The 23,096-nt window shown below is 50.5% G+C and overlaps 5 protein-coding genes across 5 annotated transcripts; 2 read left to right on the top strand and 3 right to left on the bottom strand.

Moving 5' to 3' along the window:
• Window positions 1-1,003: 1,003 nt before the first annotated feature.
• On the top strand, window positions 1,004-3,563 carry POT5 (Potassium transporter 5; the record flags this gene model as incomplete). Its single annotated transcript, XM_036631970.1, has 3 exons — window positions 1,004-1,320; window positions 1,376-1,423; window positions 1,481-3,563. 3 exons carry the CDS (start codon window positions 1,004-1,006, stop codon window positions 3,561-3,563), a joined length of 2,448 nt encoding a protein of 815 aa, XP_036501092.1.
• A 957-nt stretch (window positions 3,564-4,520) lies between these two features.
• Window positions 4,521-6,620, bottom strand: CGCS363_v000120 (uncharacterized protein; the record flags this gene model as incomplete). Its single annotated transcript, XM_036631969.1, has 3 exons — window positions 4,521-5,229; window positions 5,348-6,032; window positions 6,254-6,620. The coding sequence occupies 3 exons, from the start codon at window positions 6,618-6,620 to the stop codon at window positions 4,521-4,523; spliced, it is 1,761 nt and encodes a 586-aa protein (XP_036501093.1).
• A 9,984-nt stretch (window positions 6,621-16,604) lies between these two features.
• Window positions 16,605-17,891, bottom strand: orsC-2 (Tyrosinase-like protein orsC; the record flags this gene model as incomplete). The annotated part of the gene is made up of 4 exons (XM_036631968.1): window positions 16,605-16,864; window positions 16,919-17,447; window positions 17,514-17,676; window positions 17,761-17,891. 4 exons carry the CDS (start codon window positions 17,889-17,891, stop codon window positions 16,605-16,607), a joined length of 1,083 nt encoding a protein of 360 aa, XP_036502037.1.
• A 785-nt stretch (window positions 17,892-18,676) lies between these two features.
• On the top strand, window positions 18,677-19,609 carry CGCS363_v000118 (uncharacterized protein; the record flags this gene model as incomplete). The annotated part of the gene is made up of 1 exon (XM_036631967.1): window positions 18,677-19,609. The coding sequence occupies one exon, from the start codon at window positions 18,677-18,679 to the stop codon at window positions 19,607-19,609; it is 933 nt and encodes a 310-aa protein (XP_036502036.1).
• A 2,518-nt stretch (window positions 19,610-22,127) lies between these two features.
• tcpI (putative aminotransferase tcpI) lies at window positions 22,128-22,991 on the bottom strand (the record flags this gene model as incomplete). The annotated part of the gene is made up of 1 exon (XM_036631966.1): window positions 22,128-22,991. The coding sequence occupies one exon, from the start codon at window positions 22,989-22,991 to the stop codon at window positions 22,128-22,130; it is 864 nt and encodes a 287-aa protein (XP_036502041.1).
• Window positions 22,992-23,096: the final 105 nt, after the last annotated feature.

Genomic DNA, 23,096 nt, shown 5'->3' with positions numbered 1-23,096 from the left:
CCGTGAGAGAGAGAGCAAATAACATGCCACACGCCATGGATGCGCGCTAAGCCGTTCCCTCCTCCCGAACAGCCTGCCTGTCCTGCCTTACCCCAAAAGCCAGACCCCCCCGTCCCAGCTCTGCGTCTCTCCTGCAGCTTGTGACAATCATGTTTCTGTCAACGAGAGCATCTGATAAACCTTCCCTGCCAGCCATGCGCGGCGCCCCCGTCATCGTCCAAGATTAGCCCGGCGCATGTTGCATGTGCAAGCCGCGCTACTGCGTAGACTCGAGGGCTCACCCGAACAACACGGGCCACCATCGATGGGCGGTGTTGGTGGTCCCAGGGGAGAGGGAGAGAGGTGGGAGTGAACGAGACTACGAAGAGGGCTGGATCCTGGTCTCTAACCCTCAAATCTACGTGCAGAATGGGCAGCTTTTCGGCACCAGGGCAAACTAAGAAAGAAGACCGTCCGCACGCCACGCGCCATGGATGCATCTGGTATCGAGCCTTTCCCGCCGCACTAGCCAGACCGCCTTGGGTGGTGGCCCATCCCCAGTCCCCCGTCATCCATGGGAGAGTGAGAGAGTGAGACCCCGAAGATGGGCAAAGATGAACCAAGATCCCTCATGGGGTGTACCCCCACTGCTCCGATACGGCAATCTGCCCTTTGTCTTTTTGTCTTTTGTCTCGAGACAGGCACAAATCATCGTGAGATTAGGGCCAGGGCATCGGCGCGCCGGCGCGAACGCCCCCAACGTCTGCCCGACTTAAAGAGCCCATCCCATCCCCCTACCATCCCATTTCCTATGTGGACGCTTCTGAAAGACTTCCGACTTCTGTCATCATCTCTCTCTTCTGCTGATCTGCTACAACCTCCCTCCGGGAACCGGCTCTGCTATTTTGCCACGCTCACCACCTCCCACGCTGTGCTTTGCGCCGGCGCCTCTCCCTCTTCCACTCTCACTCCCATCTTCTCTTTTCCTCCTTCCCACAAGAATTAGACGTTTGCAGCGCCTGGCATGGCCGATCCAAACGCGCCCACCCCGCAGAGAATCAACTTCGACGACAACCTCGAGAAGCCCGACCGCATCACCTCGAGCTCGACCATCGACGAGTGGCAGAAATGGCAGCGTCCTGACGTTGGATCGAGCACCGGCGTCGCCGGCGGCATCTACTTTGGCCGCGACCTCGACCGCGTCGGGTCCAGGGGCCGCGCTCGCAGTCTCTCGCGCGCCCGTACACGGGACTCGACTGTTGAAGTCGACGAGGGCGGTGACGACTGGAGGCGCGATGATGGGCGGAAGAAGCAGATCTTTACGGGGACGACTCTGATTTGGTTCGTGATGAATGTGGTCCAGGAACGCGACGTGGCACTAACATGTTGACAACAGGCTTGCGTATCAGTCGATCGGTGTCATTTATGGCGACATTGGAACAAGGTAAGCATCATTGCACATATTCCCATCATGACGCCTACTTACTTACACGCCCATTAGTCCTCTCTACGTGTACTCCTCCACCTTCACCGATATCCCCACCAAGAACGACCTCACCCAGGTCCTCTCCCTCATCATCTGGTCCCTCACGCTCATGGTCACCGTCAAATACGTCTTCATCGTCCTCCACGCCGACAACGAGGGCGAGGGCGGCACCTTCTCCTGCTACTCCCTCCTCACCCGCTTCGCAAACATCACCACCGTCGACCCCCGCGAGGAGGCCACCCTCAACTTCGAGCGCTTCAACACCCAGGACGTCCGCCCCGTCACCCGCGGCATCCGCTCCGCCATCGAGAAATCCAAATTAACCCGCGGCTTCCTCAAGACCATCGGCGTCCTCGCCGTCTCCATGGTCATCGCCGACGGCATCCTCACCCCCGCCCAGTCCGTCCTCGGCGCCATCCAGGGCCTCTCCGTCGTCAAGCCCGACATCAGCACCTCCACCATCGTCGGCACCACCTGCGGCATCCTCGTCCTGCTCTTCCTCATCCAGCCCCTCGGCACCACAAAGCTCGCCGGCGCCTTTGCCCCAATCGTCATCGTCTGGCTCGGCTTCAACGGCGCCTTCGGCATCTACAACCTCGTCAAGTACGACTACACCGTCCTCAAGGCATTCTCCCCCTACTACGGCATCCACTTCTTCATGGAGAAGAAGACCGAGGGCTGGCGCATGCTCGGCGGCGTGCTGCTCTGCTTCACCGGCGTCGAGGCCCTCTTCGCCGACCTCGGCGCCTTCAGCATGCGCGCCGTGCAGATGAGCTGGCTGCTCTGGACCTACCCCTGCCTCATCCTCGCCTACTCCGGCCAGGCCGCCCACCTCGCCCTCTTCCCCGACAAGTACACGAACCCCTTCTTCAACACCGTGCCCCCCGGCATGCTCTACCCGTCCCTCATCCTCGCCGTCCTCGCCGCCATCGTTGCCTCCCAGGCCATCATCACCGCCACCTTCCAGCTCTCCTCCCAGATCATGAAGCTCTCCTACTGCCCGCAGATGAAGGTCGTCCACACCTCGTCCACCTTCCACGGCCAGGTCTATGTTCCTCTGCTCAACTGGCTGCTCATGCTCGGCACCATCCTCGTCACCGCCGTCTACAACAACACCACCTCCCTCGGCCACGCCTACGGCGTCTGCGTCATCTTCGTCACCTTCTTCGACACCCTCATGGTCACCCTCGTCGCCATCCTCGTCTGGCGCCTGCCCGTCTGGCTCATCTTCCTGCCCTTCCTCGCCTTCGCCACCCTCGACGGCCTCTACCTCTCGTCCGCCCTCAACAAGGTCCCGGACGGCGCCTGGTTCACCCTCATGATCTCCGCCCTCATGGCCGGCATGTTCCTCCTCTGGCGCTTCGGCAAGGAGAACCAGTGGCGCGCCGAGAAGGAGGACCGTTTCCAGCCCTCGTCTCTGCTCGCCAAGGCCGCGGATGGAGGTTTGAAGTTGACTCCCCGTTGGGGCGGCGACTTGCTCTCCCCCGTCAGCGGGTTCGGCATCTTCTTCGACAAGACCGGCATCCAGACGCCCAGCGTCTTCACACACTTCGCGTCCAAGCTCGGCGCCCTCCCCGATGTTGCCGTCTTCTTCCACCTGCACCCCGTCGAGGTGCCCTCCGTCCCTGACGCGGAACGCTACCACATCTCGCGCTTCGCCAACATCCCAGGCTGCTACCGCCTCGTGGTGCGCCACGGTTTCATGGACGAGGTCGTCTCCCCGGACCTGGGCGCGCTCATCTACGAGCAGATCCGGCGCTTCGTCGTGCGCCAGGCGGCCGCGAAGGCCGCCACCGCCAGTGAGCAGGAGACCAACACGTCCGGCACGGCGACGGAGTGGGAGGAGACGGAGGGCCCGACGGAGCTGAAGGACGAGCGGGTCGCGGCGGAGCTGGCGAAGCTGGACCGCGCGTATGCGCACAAGGTGCTGTACATTGTGGGCAAGGGGCAGATGCACATCCGCACGGGCACGAATATTTTCAGGAGGATTGTGTTGGGCACGTTTTTGTGGATGAGGGATAATACGAGGGCCAAGATTGCGAATTTGAGGCTGGCGATGGAGAGGGTTGTCGAGGTTGGGTTTGTGAAGGAGATTTAATTAGAGTGTTTTTGCGTTTGATGGGTTTGGGGCTTGAGAGGGATGAGATAGAGTCTCGATAATTTCAAGTTCATTTCCCACATTTCTTCCGCGACTGAATCATGAATCTTTCTTCCCTTCTAAGTTTTCTTCTTCGCAGTTTGCTACCTAGAGGCGCACCTTATTAACTACTATATAACTCTAACAGGGAAATATATAGAGGGTTATAGCGTAACCTCTATAACTAACTTATAAAGTATATAAAAGGGATTTTTAAGCTACTTAGCTAAGTTAATAGAAGTAACCCCCTATTATACTATAGTTTATATTTAAAACTTTCTAAGATAAATCTTATATATACTTCTTACTTAATTAATATAGTTTTTACTATTAATAATATTAAATATCTAAAAGAGATTAGTTTATTATATATTTAATAATAGTTTAATTATATCTTTATAGCTAAGAATAATAATATAATATCTCTATATTTCTTTATAATATATATTAAATTCTTAGAAAACCTTTAGAACTAAGTTCTCTATTAAGTTAAATAGAGATTTAAAAAGATTACTAAGAACTTAAAAAATAAGAATAATATAAAGGAGATTAATAGGATATTTAATAAGAAGTATAGCGAATAGTTCTAAAAACTAATTATTATTATTACTTTTATCTAAGGATATAGTAGTTAAAAAGACTAACTTAAGTTAGGGTAGAGGAAAAAAGGGTCCTTATATTCCCTATAGTTATATAAAAATTTATAAAAGAATTCTTCACAAAATGGACTGAATTATGATGTGGATATTTGTTGAGTGGTCTTAATGTTGTATCCTTAGTAGTATTACTACCCTCAATAAGCGACACAAATCCTTGGTTATAAGAAACCCCTTGGTCCTCCTCTAATGCTGTGATCATCTGTCGGCAATCCCACTTAATTTACCTACTGAAACCAAAAGCCTTCGGCTTGAATCCTACTCACTCATAAAGACAGCCCTCTACCGGCTTCTCAGCGTCTTTGCTCGTAAATGAGCAGTGCCCCAGCTCGACGTCCTTTCCAGAAACAACGCCCCAAGTCAGGGGCAATGTCGCCAAAGAATCCCTTTCTGATGGGTCCGCATGGCACGCCGCAGCTATCGCCGCACTGCAGCTACCGACCACAGGAATTCCGCCGTAACGCAGACGAAAGCATCCCGAAGTGACAAGAAATGCAATCAGGACAGCCCCTGCAATCAAGACGAGAATGATTCCGACCGGAGACCACCCGGAAGATGTCATCTCGCCTTGGACTGTATCGTCGTCGCCATAAGCCTCCACTTTGATAAGAAATATGCTCTGTGAAATAAGCCAGTGGAGGCCACCAGAAAATGCAGCAAGTGCCAACGAGTATCGTGACGGGAGTTGGAGGAAGTAAGTCTGTCGTTGGTCGCCTTGGGGCCAGGTAGATACTCGGAGACCTTTCCTTTTTCCACTATAGAACCTGTCCCATTCTGCGGCAAGAGATATGCACGTAAAAAGGGCGTTGTAGTTGAAGTAGATGAGTGACATCAGGACTTGCGGGGTGTTTGCCAGGATTACGCTCAGAATAAGGACGTTACTCCCGGAGCTAAAGATCTCCATGATGGTGTCGCTATGGACAGCGCCAGGCCCGTAGTTTTTCAGGGAGACCGACCCCGAATCAAGTCGTCTATAACGAATGTCCGCAATACCGTACCATAAAAGGAAACCACAAACGCATAGAGCTATCAGGCATCTCATTTTCATATTATTACATGCCATTCAGAGGGAATATAGTGCATACTTACAGGGAAATGCACACAACCCATCGACTCACACTACCTCCACTAAACTTTCGGTGTCTTGTAGCTTGAAAGGGTTTTGCGCTTGGCTCCCAATCCTTTTTGGTGAAGCACTTCTTCGACTTCAGACACATTTTTAGCGTATACTTGTCTGGGTCCTGGAGATACGAGGCGATGGCATCTCCAACAGTCAAGATCGGTTGCTCTCCGTTGTCAATGCCATCATAGGCGACGAGCACCATGAGAATAGCCTTGACCAAGTTAAGTGTAGTCACGACCCAGCAGATTGACCTGCTGAAAAACAGCTTTGAATGCTCCGCTGTCTCCTTGTTGTAGCAGGCCCGAACTTCGAAGCCAAGCGGCCTCCACGGAATGGAGCCTTTCTTGATGTTTGCGACCATGTCGTCGCATGGGCTTTCGCCTTCGTAATCGTTACCCATCATGTATGCGTGCTCCTTGCACAGCCATTTGTACGATCCGGACACACCTCCTTGCGGATACTGAGCCATCTCAGCTTGAGGCCAGAATACGTCGTCCTCTGTGGCATTGGTAACGAGAACCTGGCTCCCTCGCTTGGACTGAAACGCCGTGCCGTAGTCTCCAAGGCAGGTGTCAGCGTTGCGGTAGTCGAACGTCGCGATTGGGAAACTGTCGAACTGTGTATTGTTGAGCAGACGCGTGTCGAATGTTGCTGGAAACGAATTAGGGTCTCCCCTTGGCAACGATTGCTCGCTAATCGGATACACGTAGTATTGATTCGTCGAAATCGATGCGAAGATGACCGAGTTGAAACTGCTGCCAAGTAAGCTCAGGCAATTCTCCGCCAGGATGAAGGGCTTCATACAGCAGATGTAACGGAAACGATGATATGGAACAACATGATCCAGAGCATCTTTTTTCTTAAAGTGATACTCCTGAAGTTTCGAATTGTCGGTATTCCAACGTCAAGCCATCTCTTCTCCGAGTGTGCCTTGTCAAGCTCGCTTCGCGTTGGCGCCATTAAGCATTGCATGCAATAGTTGCTTCCCGCAAGCAGAATGGTGCTGATGATATTGATGACGATGTGCATGGCTGTATTCCAAGCTTTCACGATCGTCTGTTCACCCTCCCAGATGAGACCGACGCCATCGGGGGCCTCCTTTGTCATCGTCCAGATAGTGAAGGAGAAGTTCACTATGAATGTGAAAAGTGCAGCAGCGGCAAAGGATAGAGCACCTCGTCTCCATAGATCGCGAGGCACTAGGCCCTCGGAGAAGGGGGATCGAATGGGAAGTTTCATGCTGAAAGTGCTGGCTGAGCGAGAGACAACCTGTTGAACGAGAGAACGTGCACCTGAATATTGACCTGCAAGGTCTCAATCACAATTTGTTGAAGGGACCCCATCTCTATATGACATTCGAATAGCCTGCTCATCAACGCAGGGTGCCTGGGAAAGCGTCTGTGCCGCAGGAATACCTCAAGTAGTACTTCTAAGGCAGGCTCTCTCATGGACGTCAGAAGAAAGCTCTATAATGTAACCTCAAACCACCAATCTCAAGCGATCGGTGATGGCGTTACGAGCCTGATTGTTCAAGAATGAAACTATAGAATCAGGCTGCAGATTGGCCAACTGGCCCGCGATTCCGGAAGTCTATGCATTTCTTATCGTTCCCTCCGTCCTTGAGAGCGCCACCTAATCTCAGCCGTACTGGGATGTCGCACAAATCTGACAGTACTTGCCACCCTGTTCCCTTGCATCTATCATCTCTGCTACACGTTTGGCGGCTAATCCAATACTGGCTTATGACTGGGCGCCATCAGCAACAGAGAAGGATGACTGCAACACAACCATGGCGACAAAGATAGCATCACACCGTATACCTCGGTGATTGATATCGCGGAAGGTTGCATCTCGCAAATCAAAACGAAGATTGGCTGTCGCTCGGCTGATGGGCCTTGCTTATTACGGCAAGTCAGCATCTCAGGTTTGTTGCGGGTTGACCACTTAAACGCCAGACGTCCATGTAAGCGCAAGCAGGCTACCTTGGCACGGTTAACGTACCCACGGCCTGGAAGACGTTATGGTTCAATGGTGGTAATCTTGCAGAAAGGCTGGATGCCAGCTGAGTATAGTTTGATTCGGCAGCGATTCCAGCCAGAGATTCGTTAAAAAGGAGTCATGAGCGACCGTTTAAAGTGACGGACCCAGTGACAGACCCAGAGAGGTTGCGCATAGGCCAGGGGAAGCAGTGCAATACCGGCCTCTGTATTTCGCGCTTATCAGAACCGAAAAAATTCAGTCAGATGGCAGGACAAGGAAATGAATAGGTTCACTCAGTGCGTTAGGTTTCTGGCTGTTGCACTCTGCCAGGAGTACCTATTAGTACAAATGCCCGAAAGTACGTGTAGAGATCCGCATGGCGGAAATAGAAATTGAGTCGGTAGAGAAGGGCCAAGAACTATGCGAAGAACGAGGAGGGCTGAATGAATGGAAAGAAGGAATGATGCCAAACCGAATATGTTTCTTCCCTGGGAGTGATTATGGTTATTTATGGCCCCCAAGTGGCTTCCTGGACGCAGGACTGGGCTGGATTGAGGGTATACTCAGTCTGGTCCTTGCGTTGTCTTTGTATGTAGTCACTGTTATAATTTTGGGCAATTGTTCTCTAGCTCTCTAACAGTAAGCATGATCTGAAATTCTCGAACTTCTCAAATTGCACCTTTTGTTCATTGTATGTAGGCCCTGCCGTTCGAGGTCTGTTCCGCTCGACGTTGCCTTGGCCTTCGTGACCGGAGGCACTTTCATCGAAATATCTAACCTAGGTGTTCTGACTGGAGGCGGGTATGACCACTACAGTATTGTGCGAGCTTCCACTCTCAAGGCTTGAAGGGATACTTTACGCTCAATTCACCAACGAGACGCGCAAATTTCTGATTAGTTGGACCTTAAGCCCCCAGTGTAGACTGCCTAGCCTCATCGGCCGTAAGATCGGGTTCAAGTGGATGGCGATGGCGCTTTGAGTGTCGATGAAGTAGTGTAGGCACTGACTACTTCCAAGGAATGATCTGTTGGCTCTGAGCGAAGAGGACCTCCGCAGGGATGACCCCACGATACTGGCGGCGAGCGAAGAGGGCCTCCTGCATCGGCAGCGGCATTTCATGGTTTTTTACCAACGACTTGAACGCATGTATTTGCTGACGGAGTAAACGGAGCTGCGGCGGGCTGAATGGCGTGACAACAGGAGTAGCATTTGGGGATTTGGTGGTTTTCTCATCCCATTTTAACGACTTTGGGCTAGTCGACCGAACGGAACCGCTTGGGTTTGCTAGAATCATGTCGGGAAAATTCGAATCCCCCTTCAAGTCTGGAGGTCGATCAACTCCTGGTAGAAACTTCGGCCGATTCTCGCCTCTGGTACGCTGATGCCTGATCTTTGCTGGCGGTGCGGGATCATGATATTTCCTGTTGTGCCTACGCAATGCGTCCTGTGACCCAAACGGTGGGCTTTGGCAGCCGTGGAAGGTACAAGGATATCTGCGAGTATGAGATAGCTCATGTGCTCGAAGCAAATCTTGAGTTTCGAATCCGCATGTTGCTCGGGGACATGAGTGCAGCCGGCACGTAAACAAAGCTGAGGAAAATTGAGTTTTGAAAGACTTCAGCATCTCCGCAGAAACTCCCGGAAAGTCGTCCTGACTTAGAAGAAATCGAACCGTCTCTTGATAGGCCTGCAGTATTCTGTCCACATGATTGGTCGAACAATGCGCAACGGGCCCGATGGGCTGTTGATCATTGTAGCTGGACTCAAGTGCTTTGAGAGATCTCATGTTGAGGGATGCCTCGGCGTGTTTTAAAAGGAGAGCAAGCTTTTCCAAAGACCCAAGCCGCTCCTCAACGGACTCTGTTCCATGCTTGGTGGCAGATTTAGCGGTGTCTTTCTCAGGATTTCCATCCACTGCTTCGAGGATTTCTACCAAATCATAGGCGCGTTCGAAAAGTAGGGAATTCTCTTTGAGTCCCCCGGGTAGTTGGCTTGACGCGAGGAGATACTCAGCCCAAAACTCTGTCGAGTAGACATGGAGTCCGTGTATTCCTTTGACCGTTCGAAGTCGGCATTCGTGCTCAATAAGGTCGCCGCCAAATACATCGAAGCCTGACAACAAACAGGCAATTGTCGCGAGGCTATGTTCCTTGATAATATCCTCTTCCTTGACTCTCAGCATGTTGGAGCTGTTTCGGAGAAATCTGGTCGAATACTATTAGCCAAAAACATGCCGTTGATAAGCAAGACAGCTGGGCTTACGTCTTCACCGAAGAATGAACAAATGTAATGGTGGTATCAGGTCTCTGATCAAGGAGCGTTCCACAGATGTCGAAGATATATTCAGGTGCTAAATTTTTGACGGCCGGGTTTCCTTGGCTGAAGGTGACAGCGGAGAGAAACTCCAGCCTCTTCAATGGTTTTTTCTGGAAAGCAACCCAACCAAAAACGCATCTGACGTGGTTCACGGACCTCTCGTCTAATTTACCTAGCATTTGCGCCAGAAGCTTTTCGTAGCTACCGGGCCATTAGCATCCATACCATTATTATTTGATAATGATTGGCTGATTAAACGAACAGGTCTGTAAGCTTTGCTGGCAACAAATCGAGGGAGGATTTGATCGCTTCCTGATCCATGAAGATATTTGTACTCAAATAATCAAGAACTAGTCTGGCATAAAGAAACATGCCTTGGACAGTATTAGTGGACATGCCGTGGAATGGAAACTGTGGCTTCACTTACCGTCCGCCTTTTTTACCACAGTATCAGATATGGCTTCAAATTGTTGCTCGCTGAGGTCCAGACTTTGAAATCTTCGAAAAAGAGGGTACATCCTCTGTTTCACATATAGCTGTATCGCCTTATCCACAATTGAGCGTTCGTTGGAAAGATATAGAGTGTGTTCCTTTCGTATGCGGCGAGATATTTCTGGCGAAACCTGACTAGTGATGAGGAATTTGCAGACGTTGTTGCCTGGCGACGACGATGACGACAACTTTGCAATATTTCTGTACGCGAGTCCCAACACCTGATTCTGTTGCTCTGAGGAACATTCATCAAGGCCATCGATAATAATCCACTTGAACTCGGATTGGTTGGGCTCAGCAGAGCTAGCTGCAAGGAGGTTCCGCAAAAGGTCTTCTAAGACTTGGAGCCTCGGCTGTTTCTTACCAACATAGTCCTTGTAGATGAATGCAACGAGATCTTTGTCTCTCATGGCCACCTGAGAGATCAATGACCGGATGATCTGTTCGTAGGTTAAAGAGGTGGGGTACAAATCGGAGCAAAAATGATAGAGCAAGGGCATTTTCGCAATCTCGAGAAATCTGATCAACTGCGCAGCAACGAAGGTCTTCCCAGACCCTGTGATTCCTTGAATCCACAGCATCGGCAGAGTTGAGTTGCGTTGAAGCCACCCTTTGACCTTGGTACAGTCCATGATAGAAATATAAACGTCTGGGTACTTCGAGATCTCCGTCATAACCTTGTCTATGATCGCTAGCTGGTCATTTTGGTGCTTTGCTTCGACATAAAGCCATGATAGAACAGATTGATACTGCTCATTGAACTGGGCGTCTTCCTGCAGGCCTAGACTTAACAATGTCTCTTCTCTCCATGAACGAAGATCGTGGCGCATCGCTCGTCCTTCCGCAATATTGCGTGCGTTTGCTTCTTGATCAATGAGGGCTCCATGTCGCTCCATGTTTTCGAGTATATTTTCGAAACGTCTCTGAAAACGCCCCCATGATGTCATGAACACAATCCTCCATCCTATGCGTGGAGAGATCAGGGAAAAGGCACTTCTAAATGAGTTTTGAAGACGAAATAACCCACCGTTGCGTCGAACAAACTTATAAGCATATTTATGAAACTCAAGAATGTCTTCGTAGAAGGTGGCCAAAGTATATTCAAATTCCGAATCGCCTGAGAAAGCCTGTCCAAGGACATTGAACCGCTTGAGCGAGCCTGCAATTCGAGCATATCCTTTTATGATCTGCTCAAATGCTTCGACGTATTCCGAGGCGATCCTCAGGATCAAGGTGATCGGCGCCCAGACCCAGGGTAAAAATGGTGTGCCATTGCAAACAATGCCCATTGTTGCGGCGTAATGTTCAAGACCAATGAACAGAGGCATGAGCCTGCGCATGTTCCTCAGAGACTGCCGAGCCGCGAGCTCTCTTTCGATCTCTAGTGCGGACTGTCGTACATCGTCAAGACTCGTATGTTGGAAATTACGAGAGTCCTGAAGGGTGATTGTATTGGCGAGGTCGTTAAAAGCCTTTTCCATCTTTTGCATGACGGGGCCCGCAGCAGGCGGAGGTCGACGAGGCATCTTGTAGGACTCAATCAGTCGCTCCGATTATGGCACGACACTTATTGTGGATTCCTGCTGTCGCAAGTGACGACAGATAGGTGAGGAAGTCAAGGGTATTTGGGGACGAAAAAGAAGAATTTTTATTATTTTACTTTGGATCAGGTTGGACACGTACTTGTTCTTAACACCAGGCTAGACTGACAACGCCCATAGTGCTGGCAAGGCAGACAGGGCGAACTAGGTGTGGTTAATTGACAAGCAGGCTGCACCGAGTGCATGCAGCCCTTTTCACACAGCTAATAGAGATGCAGCGCCTACCTAGGCAACCAGGCAGCCACCTAGTCACGTAGTCATGCAGTCATGCATGACCACAGATGCGAGAGCATGCAATTGACGTAGCAGCCTGATTTCCGTTGGCACCCAACTCTTTCGAGAATCCCCTGTTTGTCTAACGCTCTCTAAAAAGAGCGCTCCCACTGCATCATCGCGAGTTTTCTTCCCTAGTCCAAACCATTGAGGGGGAGGGCCAGTAATTGGCTTTGCAGCAGTTCGCATTCTGGCCAATGCCTCAGAGGCTTGCCCACGTCATTCCCTCTTATGAGGATACGTCAGGCCATCCCGGATTCTTGACTTGTCAATGACCAGGACGCCATTTCATTGACAAGACCATGGATTCACAACATCCTGATCCTTGTTCTTGGCGCCCAGAAAAACGGCAACGCCTTAATCCTCCACTTTGGGAAGCTTGGAAATCGCGCAGAGACACAGACCTTGGGTGTCATTCCGTTGAACATGATTCACCTGCTCTCGCAGAGCCTCAACCACTTCCTCGGCCCTCACAAATGCTGGGCATCCAGACGATATCTGCAAGTACCGCCTTATTTCCCAATGCGGGAGTCTCGCCAATTTCGACTGCCTATGGTCATCCACCCGTAGCCTTCGACAGAATCGGGTACCAAAATGGAGAATGGAGCACTTCTTGGCAAATCCAGGCACACCAAACTCCAGGCCAATTCCGACAGGTGCAAAATGACACTATGTACTGCTATTACCGTGGAAGTGAAGGACATCTACCGAGTCTTCAGCAAAACGCGGCGGATCCATCACCCATACCAAGCCCTGCCAACCATACACCTCTCGTCCCACATCAGCATCTTCACGTACACCAACCGTTTCCTACACAACAGCCGCTTACGAGTATCTTACCAAGTCTTTCTGAGAAGGGAAACTCGGAGAACATTAACCCCACGAATATCTGTGAGATGACGTATGATCTCACGGCAAACACAGAAGGTTCAAGGACACATCCAGTTCAAAGCTTGGAGAATACAGATAGCCAGGGCACTGTCTGCTTCGGTACAGTAAGTCTTGGCGCTGGTTGCGATATCAGTGAAGCACTTCTGACAAAAGCTAATTCCGACGTTCCAGATTCCAAACATTCCAGGGAAATGCGATAGCAGAAATATAGCGGCCGTCCAATCACCATTTCTGGTGCATCTAGACTCCAAAGACACATTCTCTACTGAAGGCAACCTTCACTTGAAAGGCTCAATCAGTCTAGAGGCTTGGAAAAAGCAGATGATACACGATCTGTTGGACGACGAAGACCTAAGCATTTACGTCATGTGTTATATTGACGACACCGAAAGCATTCAGAGGTCGAGCAAGAAGTTCCAACAAGTGGACTGTAGACTGACAATTACCGTTTATGGGCCCATTGAGGACATTGCCGAGGTCGGAGACTGGTTCCAACATTATGAGGTGTATCTCCAAGACCCGCTAGTATGCCATCGGAACACCCGGTACCACAATCCTCACAAGCTGGCATCAGACCATATGGGCACCTGTCTCACGGTAGCGGAGGTGGTGAGCCAATCCACCAATCATATCCAGCTTCATGACGTAAATAGTGACTCGGATATGCTCGACCTTTTGAGTTGCCGCCAAGTTTTAGCCGAAGCTCCACAGCCCAAGGCGATCCTATCACCACTAAAAAGGTGTGTTGCACAGATGCACAGGTGCCGCGTGCTGCGTGCGTGTTTGGCCTTCGTTAACAATTGATAGGCATCAGAAGCAAGCTCTTACATTTATGCTTCGTCGAGAGCAAGGCTGGGGCTCTGAAGATGGCCATGCTGATATCTGGAAAAAGGTTGACAACATTGGCAAAAGATTGTAAGTCCCCCTCTCTATATGAATATGTTGACGCAGGCTTTAACCTTGCATGTCTAGTTTTGTTAACATGATATCGGAATCATATCAAGCGGAAGAACCACCTCAATTTCACGGCGGAATCATCGCCGATCCTATGGGCCTAGGGAAAACCCTCACCATGATCGCGCTTGCTGCCACTGATCTGGAAGAGGGTACCTATAACTCAGGGACTAAGTGGAGCGAGAATGAAGACTCATCTGTCCAGGCGACGTTGATTATCATTCCTCCACCCTGTGAGTCAAACGTTCTTGACCAAGGGGGTCCCCAACTCTGACATCTTTACACAGTATTGGGCTCTTGGGAAGAGCAACTCATCAGGTATACGTTGTGCTGGTCTCGTAAAGACTGAGTAACTTACATCGTGGCAGTCATGTTGCGTCAGGGCAACTAAAATATCGGTGCCACCACAGCAAGACCAAGTTAGCTAATTATGAAGAAGTCAACGCCATCCAAATTGTTCTAACCACCTACCACACAATCTCATCTGAGTGGAAGGGCGGCGTGGGCGCTGATACTTCCGTTTTGTTTAACGTGCATTGGAGACGCATAATTCTTGATGAGGGTAAGTGAAAGAACCAGAAGACCCGTATAGTCACGGTAAGCTGACCGAATAAGCCCATTACATCCGAAATGAAAACTCCCGTATGGCTCGGGCGGTGTGTGCTCTTGATGCTCAGTCTCGATGGGCTGTCACGGGTACACCCATTCAAAACAGGCTGAGTGACTTAGCAACTCTGGTGAAGTTTATCCGCGTACATCCATACACGGATACGAAACAATTTGACACAGACTTATCCCAACTCTGGAAGTCAGGCGAGGACAAGAAGGCAGTTCAGAAACTACAGTATCTATCCTCTTGTCTGATTCTAAGGAGGCCCAAAACTACGATTAGCCTACCCCCGCGGCACGATAAGCTCTGTGCAGTCGAATTTACTAACGAGGAGAGAGTCATATACGATCGCATGCGGCAGCAAGTAATTCAGACTATTGATGATGCCCTTCGCAATGACTCGAGTCTAGAGGTCACTAAAACCGGCACCTACTATGTGAATGCTTTGCAGCAAATCGAGTCTCTCCGCCTATTCTGCAACTTGGGACTTGGCTACCAAACGAGGCATCAGAAGCGACATAACGACGACACCAGTTGGACTGAAACTGCACAGCAATGTTTCAATATGGAGATGCAGAGGGGCGCGGTAGTATGCTTCTGTTGCTCTTCGGTCTTAGAGCTTACCGAGACATTTCTTAACGACTCCGATATCGCCGCCCATCTTCCCCAGCTGTTTCAGTGCTTGAGGTTCGCCTGCGGAGAATGCTCCAAGAAGCACAAAAACGCTCGTCAAAAACTAGCATGCGAACACAAACCGACCTGTTCAGTGGCGCCAGTTTCCCTCAGCAGCAACACACTGGAAGACCTTCCTGAATTGACCGCTGACTTGACAGCTGCCACTTTACCTTCATCCACATCACTCGAGCCTTCGTCAAAGGTAAAAGCCCTGGTAGCAGACATCAAAAGCTTGCCTCAAGGAATCAAAAGGTATCTCGTTTTCCTAACCTTCCAGCTTCCGAGATACTAATCCCAGAAGCATCGTGTTTTCTTCATGGAGACTGACACTAGATGTTGCGGAGGATGCGTTGCGCCGAGCTGGCATAAAGACCTTGCGTTTTGACGGAAAGGTTTCTCAGAAGGATAGGCAACCTGTGGTAGAAAAGTTTCGAGTGGATCCAACAGTCTCAGTCATGCTATTCACACTATCCTGTGGGGCAGTGGGGTGAGTTACGATCGTGACCAAAGTCGCCATTCAAGGCCAGAGCTAACATGGGCAGTTTAACTCTCACCGAGGCATCTCGGGCGTATCTGATGGAACCGCATTGGTAATTATAGTTCAGCAGGGCGTTCCATCGAAACTTACCCGCTTCAGGAATCCCAACATCGAGGAGCAGGCCCTTGCTCGCGTCCATCGAATTGGCCAGACCCGTGAGGTCACAACCGTGAGACTATACATGCGAGACTCTTTCGAAAAGGTGTGCTTGATATTGTTGACATCTTATCAGAAGAACACTCAAGCTAACGTCACAAAGCAAGTTATGGAGGTCCAAAACACAAAGAAGCAGCTTGCTGGCGTGTTGCTTTCACCACATGAGGGAGGTCAGCTGGACGAAAAGCTGGGAAACTTGCACGTAAGACGCCTCCGAGAGCTTCAGATGTAGAGGTTGCAATGAATAATAGTGACTAACCAAACGACATGACATTGCAGAAACTCAGATCGCTCCTCTAGGGACTCTCAGTGGTGGTACAAGCTCGTCCAGGATATTGAGCATTGGATGCTTACTTTGATTTTGAACCGTCTTGCCGGTCGAAGACTTAGCAATTTAGCGCACTTCTACAAATTTGTTCATTACCTATCTTTTCAAAAGAGGTAAATCGTTGCACCGCACTTCAGATCCGGAGCCCGAATAGAGTCATCACGTTGGCCCTGCCATTTGACACTTTAAGGAAGGACAGAATCCCGAAGACCATGAAGTGGCACGTTTCAGGCAAGATGACACGGCGATTCGGTTGTTTTCATACTCTAAAATCTGAAGTTGAGGGCTTCGTAATGATTCTTAATCCATACAGAGGGTGAGCGGGAAGAGTTGTGACTAGGATCTTAAAGCTACGCTTCTGTAATTGAAAGTGAAGCAAGACATGGTGTTCGTGGTATTTGATTACTCTTAGTAAAGGGAGTCGTAAGTGTAGCAAAGAAAGTCATTGCCAATATCCATGAGGTCCCTGATAGGAAGGGTCACATCGATAGTTGAATTAGTGCGGACCTCGAAATCGAGAGTGACATTGCCACCGAGACGGTTGTCATGGTCAAAAGGAGTAATTGGGCCAGATATATCGTGGAGACGCTCCGTCAGATTTCTCGATTGCCAGGACCACCAAGACCGATCAATGTTGCAGTGGTGCAGCCAGAAGAGAGGGTCACCGGCTGCTAACTGTCAGCGGGCGAATTCAAATTTGTCATCAAAGGTGGTTGACTCACGACTGGCCCAGATGTCGCTCAAGACACCATACATACCACCAACACCCTGATGACCAGCGCCGTGGATGGTATCTTCAGTGAGTTTGCTGAAGAATCCGTAGTCAGGCTGCGCCATTCCCTCCGCCACCGAAGCCGCATTTCCCAGACTCATAAATTGGTTAGGGGTGAAGTCCCTTCGGACGCACCATTCGTTGTAAGCGACACTATTCTGGGGCCCCATGTGAAGTGTAAGGTTGGCAAAGGGGCCATTCGGGATGCACCCGCCTCCAGTCCGGTCAGACATGTTGAAGACAAGGGTGCCACCGGTCAGGGGAATGCCAGGTTCGGGATCTTCAGGTGTACCAGGCACCCATTCGCCGTTCCCACCGAAACCTGTATCAGGGTCGAAAACTGGGGACTTGAGCATGTCATCGTAGCTGGCGGCATCCAAGGACCAATCCCAATATGGCTGAGCTCCTTCATAGCCGCAAAGCCGTACCTCGCGCTCGTAGGCCCACACAAGCAAGCGATGCCAGGGATAAAAGTGACCCTAGGCAAAAACATGTTATGTTAGTACAAAAGCACATTTATTTCTAGATTTATAGATCTCTCTTACCACAAAGTGGTTCGCAGAGGCCTGGAGAATGTGGTCTCCAACAAAGTCTTCATAACGATTGGTCACTCCAGGAAGGATTTCCTTCGAGTTGACAGCTGGCCTGTTGTACAAGCATTTGACAGCGTCGATGTAAGACTTTTTGTCTTCTGTGGAAAGCGTGCGCCTGCGTACAAGTCAATGACTACTGAGCTGGTGAAAAAAACGAGGCAAGAGAAAATGAGAGGTGTGAAGAAAGAAAAGCCCTCACCATTCTTTCCGAACCAAAGGCTGGGTACATGTGTTGTTGGTTTGTCTCTTAACCAGCTGGTTGCTAGTGGGCATAGCAGCGAGAGGGTTGATGAGAGCCAAAGCGGCCAGGAGCCGCAGATAGGTGACCATGATGTTTGCCCTCTGCCAAAGCGGTGTCTTGATAGTTGCAAATGAAACGATAACCTTGACCTCAGTGAAGATCACGAAAATCACATTTGCTGTTTTGGATTGCTCTTTATATCACCACACTAATGATACAAGCCTGATCAGTAAATACGAACCATCTTGATCATCCAATAACCTCACTGACTAGCACCTGTGCGTGGAGCGCTCGGTCGGGTTGTTGAAATGCCCGTTCGGTCGCACGACGTTGCTAGTTGCCGAAGCGGCCCGCTGCCAAGCCTAGATAGTCTGCCCAACGAGGCGGGAAAAGCCTCAATAATCTAACAGCCGAGCTTGGCAAGAAGAATCTCAAGTGTACAAACGGATTCTGGAATCTTGTTAACTATCGTACTAATGCTCAACTGTAGGCGCAAAATGCCACGCCCAATTCAATTAGGAAGTCACAGACTCTGCATGACCAGAAACCAGTACCACAGACTCATCTAGGCTCAACATCGCGCGCGGCGTTAGGAAATGGGAAGGCATCTGGCATTGGAATCGCGCGCGGCTCGGGAAGGAAGAAACATTTGTCTTCCCGATGCCCATCTTGACCGGAATGTTTTAGGAGTTGAGGAATAGAATGCTTGGCAACACTTGCAATAGTTCCGCGGTCAATAAGATTTGCACCAAGTCAAAACTACCTATTAAAGCAACTTCCCATCCGTCACAGTCGGATCAACATACGTCTTTGAAATTGTCAGCCAGCTCAAGTTCCTAAACCTGCATTTCACCTACCCAACACGCACATCAAGATGCTCTCCACCTTCCTTCTGCCTGCAATCGCCGGACTATCCGTAGCCAGTCCAACCATCGTTCACCGCCAGTCGGGTGCTGTTTATCCCGACGTTGCCGACACGCGCTATGCAACAACCGAAGCCGTCAACATCGTCCAAGAGTACTTTACGGCCAAGAGTCTCCACGACGTTCAGCGCTGGATCGGCTACTTTGACACCACCAAAGGAGTTTATGTCGACGCAACTTTGGGCACCTTCTTTTCTCAGCCAGATCTTCTAGCAACCTTCGAACCCGTTGTTGCCGGTTGGACCGCGGATGCGAAGTCCTACCCACTGCGAATCGTTGGCGATGCCAACAGCGCCGTGGTCACTTTTGTCGACACTCCGGCCGTCTTTGGCGCGGAAATGCGTTTGATCGCTGCCTTCGACTTCCGCGACGGCAAGGTCTTGCGCCAGGTCGACTACTGGGACTCACGCCTCAACCCTGTTTCGGCGTACCGTGTGCCTGATGACCAGTTCCCCACCGACTTCGCCGAATCGCGTGTAGCATCTCAACCCAACGAGAGTATCCAACGCGCTGCAGATGAGCTCCACGCATCTCTCACCGGGGGAAATGTCACCGCCGTGGCTGATCTTCTGACTTTCGATGCTGTCCTACAGGACTTTACCACTCGCACACGCATTGAAGGCAAGGCGGCCATTGAAAGATACCTTAACAGAGCTCTGCCCACTTTGCCCTACGGTTCCGGTGCTGCCGTCCGCCACGTTGTTGGAAGTGCCGTGGGTGGAGCCTATGAGTGGAAAGGTCGCTCTGGAAGCGGGGCCGACAACGGAATCACAGCTCTTCTGCTGAACTCTGAGGGTTTCATCACCGAGGTCACCACTATTTGGGATGCTTCTCAGTTTGACAACTCCACTCTCGAGGCTCTTGCTGGATTCTCGATTGAATAGTCCTACGATTGGTGGAGGAAACTCACGTTCATCTTTAGCGAGCAAAATGATCTGGAATGGAGGTCTACATTAGACTGCCAGCTCAAGATTTACAATCTCAAATGCAACTATGTAGGACTGGTGGTATTGATGGTTGTGAAGAGAGGGCGGGACTTTAGCGAGCTTGGTGTCCAATCTAGCTAGCATCTAAATACAAGCCTAAAGTGCAGTTCAAACATTAAACAGCTACAGGCTTTCTCGCTAGCGCTAGTCGGAGTTATACGTTAAATTAGCAATGCTGCTTAACCTTACCTGCAGCTCACTTTCGCATAGACGAAAGCTACGTAGATTTATTTATTCTCAAGAGTCTTGCTAGTTGGGTAGTGTCAGTTGGCTATCTGGGTAGTGCCCCCTATGACTTTAATCGCAGTATACTTATACTTCGATCTAACGATGGACGAAGACGATAGACGACGACGATAGCCGACGACGATGGACGACGACGATAGCGATGACAATAGCGACGACGATAGCGACGACGATAGCGACGACGATAGCGATGGCGATTGCGACGATGATAGCGACGATGATAGCGAGAAAGATTCAATCGCTTTGAAATACTAGGTAAGGGGTTATGTGCGTTGGACACTGCCCGGTTAGTAAACCTCATTCTCAATATGTATTTCTAATTGCATGACTTTTGGCAGTCAGTCCGACCTTCGTACTAAGACCACTCTAGACAGGCTGTGACCTCTTACCATTGAAGATCCTCATCGGGTACGCAGCGCAACAGTAGCTGTATCACTAAAGCAACTGTGAAATGCAAACTTCACAAGATACTATCAAGGACACCGGAAAATATCTGAGAAACGCATACGTATCCCTCCATATTCGCAAGACTCTTAGATACATGAGAATCTTGTCAGTATGCACGCTGTTTAGCATTGATGGCTTAGCCAGCTGTGTCTCTGGGCATGGAACCCTGTGTATGTATCAGGATACATCATCTACAGTTGGCATGGAAGAACCCCTGATGAGGGCTTACATGTCTTCTCCCGCCCTCGTATCTTGCGGCCCGGGTTCGGCGTAGCCTAATCCACATGTCGTCTACCAACCTGTGAGAGTCCCCAGCCTATGGTTGGGCACGATCAATTCCAATGTCAACCGATCCCAGGCCTCTTCAATCCACCAACAAAACTCTGCACTTGCAACGGCCGCCAGTTCCCAGTCATGAAGTACGACTGAGACGAGTTCGTGCGTCTCTTAACAGACTACGACAACTCCTGCGACCGCGTCTTTTGGAACGTTACTGTCGCGCAGGCGCCGTTCGGCGGCTGGACCTCGATCAACCAGGAAACTCTAGGCCCCCTCAAGAGAAACGGCACTGTTCTTGACCTCCTGCGCCACATGCCCTACATTGACTCTCCTGGCAACAATATCGTCCTAGCGCCGTTCATCATGAAAGACACTCCCATCACTGACTACCTACCGTAGCGAGGACTTGCAAAATAAGATCCGCGAGGACTACATTGAAGGCCTGGTGGCGGCCACCACTGGTCAGGACCCGCCGCTCCCGTCGTGCGCCGTAATCGCCATCTGCAGAAGCCGAAATGGTTACGAGATCATTCTGGACACCGCCGACGATTATATCTACTGGGGAGAACTGACCGGACAGCATGACGAGCCTGCATCCGCTCTGAACAGCACCCTGGAGCGGTTTCGCGGCGACCCGGCGAATGGGTGGCGGCTCGCTGGATTCAATGTGCACGAGCCCGCTGAATTCTTCGCGCTTCTCAAGGAGCGGTACCGAGAGCTCAACTGGATCGGCCTCGGGCCGTCGAACATGTCCGTGATGAGAAGAAACATGAACTGGGAGTATGAGTCCGAGCCTGACTCTGATTTGGACCAATAAAATGGCCAGGAAGATAAAGAAGGCGGGCTGGCCTGGCGACGGCCAGGGGCGCGACTAGGATCGGAAAAGGTTTGAGACTACTTGACCAGGGAAATGATGCGCACCCTGTATCGCATGATTAATACGAATGTAACATCAGCTTGACGTTGCAAATGTGTGAAATCTTTCAATTGATGTCAAAACTACTTATACGTTCACTGTTACTCTAGACTTGAGAGCAGCAGCGACCCGTTCCAGTCCAGTCAGCAGTTGAACTTCATCCTGAGAGAACACAATACGGAACCATCCAGTACGCTCAGACCCGAAGTCTTTCCCGGAAGAAACGTAGACCTTTTGGCTCAAGAAGAGCTTTATGAGGAAATCATCTAGCTCCTCATCGGTTACAATTCCAGGATTGTGCCTCTTCCAAACACTCCCGAGATCAGCCCATAGGAAGAACGCCGCGTTCGTGCCGGGTGCGTAGGGAATACCGTGGCTATTCGCCCAGCGCACGATAAGCTGGTACCTGCTAGCAAGCCTGGTCCTGTTTTCTAGGATGAAAGAGTCTGACCATTTCTCGTCTTCGAGGATATTCGCTGCAATATGATCTGATGCAGAAGATGGGGAGCTATAAAGAGCTACAGCCACTCAAGCTTTGTGCAGAGCCGGATTTGACTGGGAGATGACAGCCCCAATCCGCAGTCCGTTCGCGCCAAAGTCTTTCGACATACCCCAGATTGTATGGATTCGGTCGGGAGCGAGTACGCCGTCTGTGTTGAGTGATAGACACGATTCGAAAAGCGCTGATTCGGACTCATGGTCTACTTTGTCTTCCCAGACTGACAAGGCGTATACTTCGTCGCTGATGAAGTGCATATCGTTCTCGGAGCAAAATCTCATAAGGCTGAGGAGGCTGGCGCGAGAGTAGCATCTCCCGAGAGGATTATGTGGGTTCGATATGATGAGACCTGTGACTCGCTGGCCCTCTGCGGCTGCGGATTCAAGGGCACGCTTGTAATGACCAAATGCCCCAGGGGCTATGGGATCGGTGTTGTCAAAGGCCACCGGAATGACCTTGCAACCAGTTCTGAGAATCAGATCTGGGACAAAGGTATTGTAGTAAGGCCGGCCAAGCAAAAAGGCGTCGCCGGGGTTTGCTACAGCCCAGGCAAGGTGCTCAATCGCAGAGCTACAGCCGTTTGTGATTGTAAAATGCGCTGACTCAAGGGGCTTCAAGGGGTGCAAGTGACGGTTGAGGAATGTCGCCAATGCCGCTTTGATCCTCTTGGATCCAGTCATGCCATCTCCATAGGTGAGTGAATGACTTGGGAGCTTGAAGTTCCGGTGCAGATGCTCTGATAGCTCTCGGGACATCAGCGTGTTCTCCGAGACGCCTAATGTCGCAAAGCCCGTAGGGTTGGCAGTAGGATGAAAGAGATCATCCACAGCTTTCCAGATGTGCAAGGCGTCGCTTGCGTTTTCGGCAGATTTGGCTCGTGTTGAGAGAAGCATCGTTGACATTGAATTCCCCAAGCGTTGAGTCAGAGTTGACACTTGACAACGCACAAATTAGTAGAAAACTAATGTGACAGGTTTATAAAGCTAGGTTAGGGTACC

The sequence above is a fragment of the Colletotrichum siamense genome, assembly GCF_013390195.1.
Source record: "Colletotrichum siamense strain Cg363 chromosome Unknown KSG_Cg363_contig01, whole genome shotgun sequence".
NCBI classification, from domain to species: domain Eukaryota; kingdom Fungi; phylum Ascomycota; class Sordariomycetes; order Glomerellales; family Glomerellaceae; genus Colletotrichum; species Colletotrichum siamense.
The sequence above is the reverse complement of the archived record's forward strand: the minus strand, read 5'-3'. Positions and strand labels throughout refer to the sequence as shown.